Source organism: Sphaeroforma arctica, assembly GCF_001186125.1.
Source record: "Sphaeroforma arctica JP610 unplaced genomic scaffold supercont1.9259, whole genome shotgun sequence".
NCBI lineage: Eukaryota > Ichthyosporea > Ichthyophonida > Sphaeroforma > Sphaeroforma arctica.
In genome coordinates this window covers 1-1103 of record NW_014031299.1, presented here as the reverse complement: position 1 = coordinate 1103, position 1103 = coordinate 1, and the positions used below count along the sequence as shown (strand labels likewise).

Here is a 1103-nt window from a genome sequence, read left to right as displayed (position 1 = left end):
CACGCGTACGTTAACATACAATAGATATGTAATACCTTCAACCCTTGCGATGTCCTTGGTATCGTATTCAAGTGCCTCAGATCCTTTCAAGAGAGTCATATCTGTCAAATGCCTGAGTGCACTTTGCGCCGCCGCTGTCTTCGTATCAACTGCGACAACTGGCGTATGATCAGTGCGCTTGATGTGCTTAGCCTTGGTCTTCTTTGTCGATGATTGCGTGGCTGTTTCCGTACTGACCGGATGATCCACGCATGCTTTGCTTTGCTGGTGCATGTGCTTGCTGACGTGTTGTTTTGTGGGTGCATGTTGAGCTTTCTTTTTGTTGGCTTTAGATGTCACCTTCGACGGGATGGCATGCTCTTTCTTCGATATCTCAGTGGTCCTCTCAGTGGTATCGGTTTCTGTTTGTATCTCGGCGTTGGTGGTACTTTCTTTACTCTTCCGAGTGACTTCCGTCGTTGACTGAGAAGTATTGTCCCCATCTTTGCTCATCTTAGTGGCTATTGAAGATGTCTCCGATTTGGTGTCACCTCCTGCCGTTGTTTCAGGTTGTACGACTATTTCCTCTTTGGGCGTCGTACAGGCCTTCGTGGTGGTATCGATTTTCGAGTCTCCTTCCTTGTCTTTCCTGCTCTTTTTCTTCTTGTTTTTCTTCTTCTTGTCCCTGTTGGTCATGATTTCGACCTGAAAACAACCCAGGAAATAGAAACAATAAACACTCACCCGTGTGTGTATACACACACACAGTTTATGAAGACAGGTATGAATACATTGACCATAGAGATGTGATGTGGGCTGACACAAACGATGCATTTATAGTTCTACTACATACGTTTTTGTTCGCCTAAAGACGTACTTTACATACAGCAACGTGTATCACACAAGTTGAGTAAGTGTAAGCAGTCAGCAAACACTAAAACACTGAAATTATATATCCCATAACACGGAAAGCTTTAAATTGGGCATCATATTCAATCACAGAAGCAAAAATTTAAAGAATTCAACCTCTATTGTAAAAATCTTTTATTATATGTACACATCTCAGTATAGCTATTCTACTATGTCCACGTCTATAACCATTCAAATATTCGCGAACTACCATC

The 1103-nt window shown here is 42.4% G+C and overlaps 1 protein-coding gene across 1 annotated transcript; it reads right to left on the bottom strand.

Annotated features, from left to right (window-relative positions):
- Nucleotides 1-35: 35 nt before the first annotated feature.
- SARC_16921 (hypothetical protein) lies at nt 36-675 on the bottom strand (the record flags this gene model as incomplete). The annotated part of the gene is made up of 1 exon (XM_014288976.1): nt 36-675. A coding segment is annotated over one exon (640 nt), but the record flags the coding sequence as incomplete, so codon positions are not given.
- Between the last annotated feature and the right edge of the window lie 428 nt (nt 676-1103).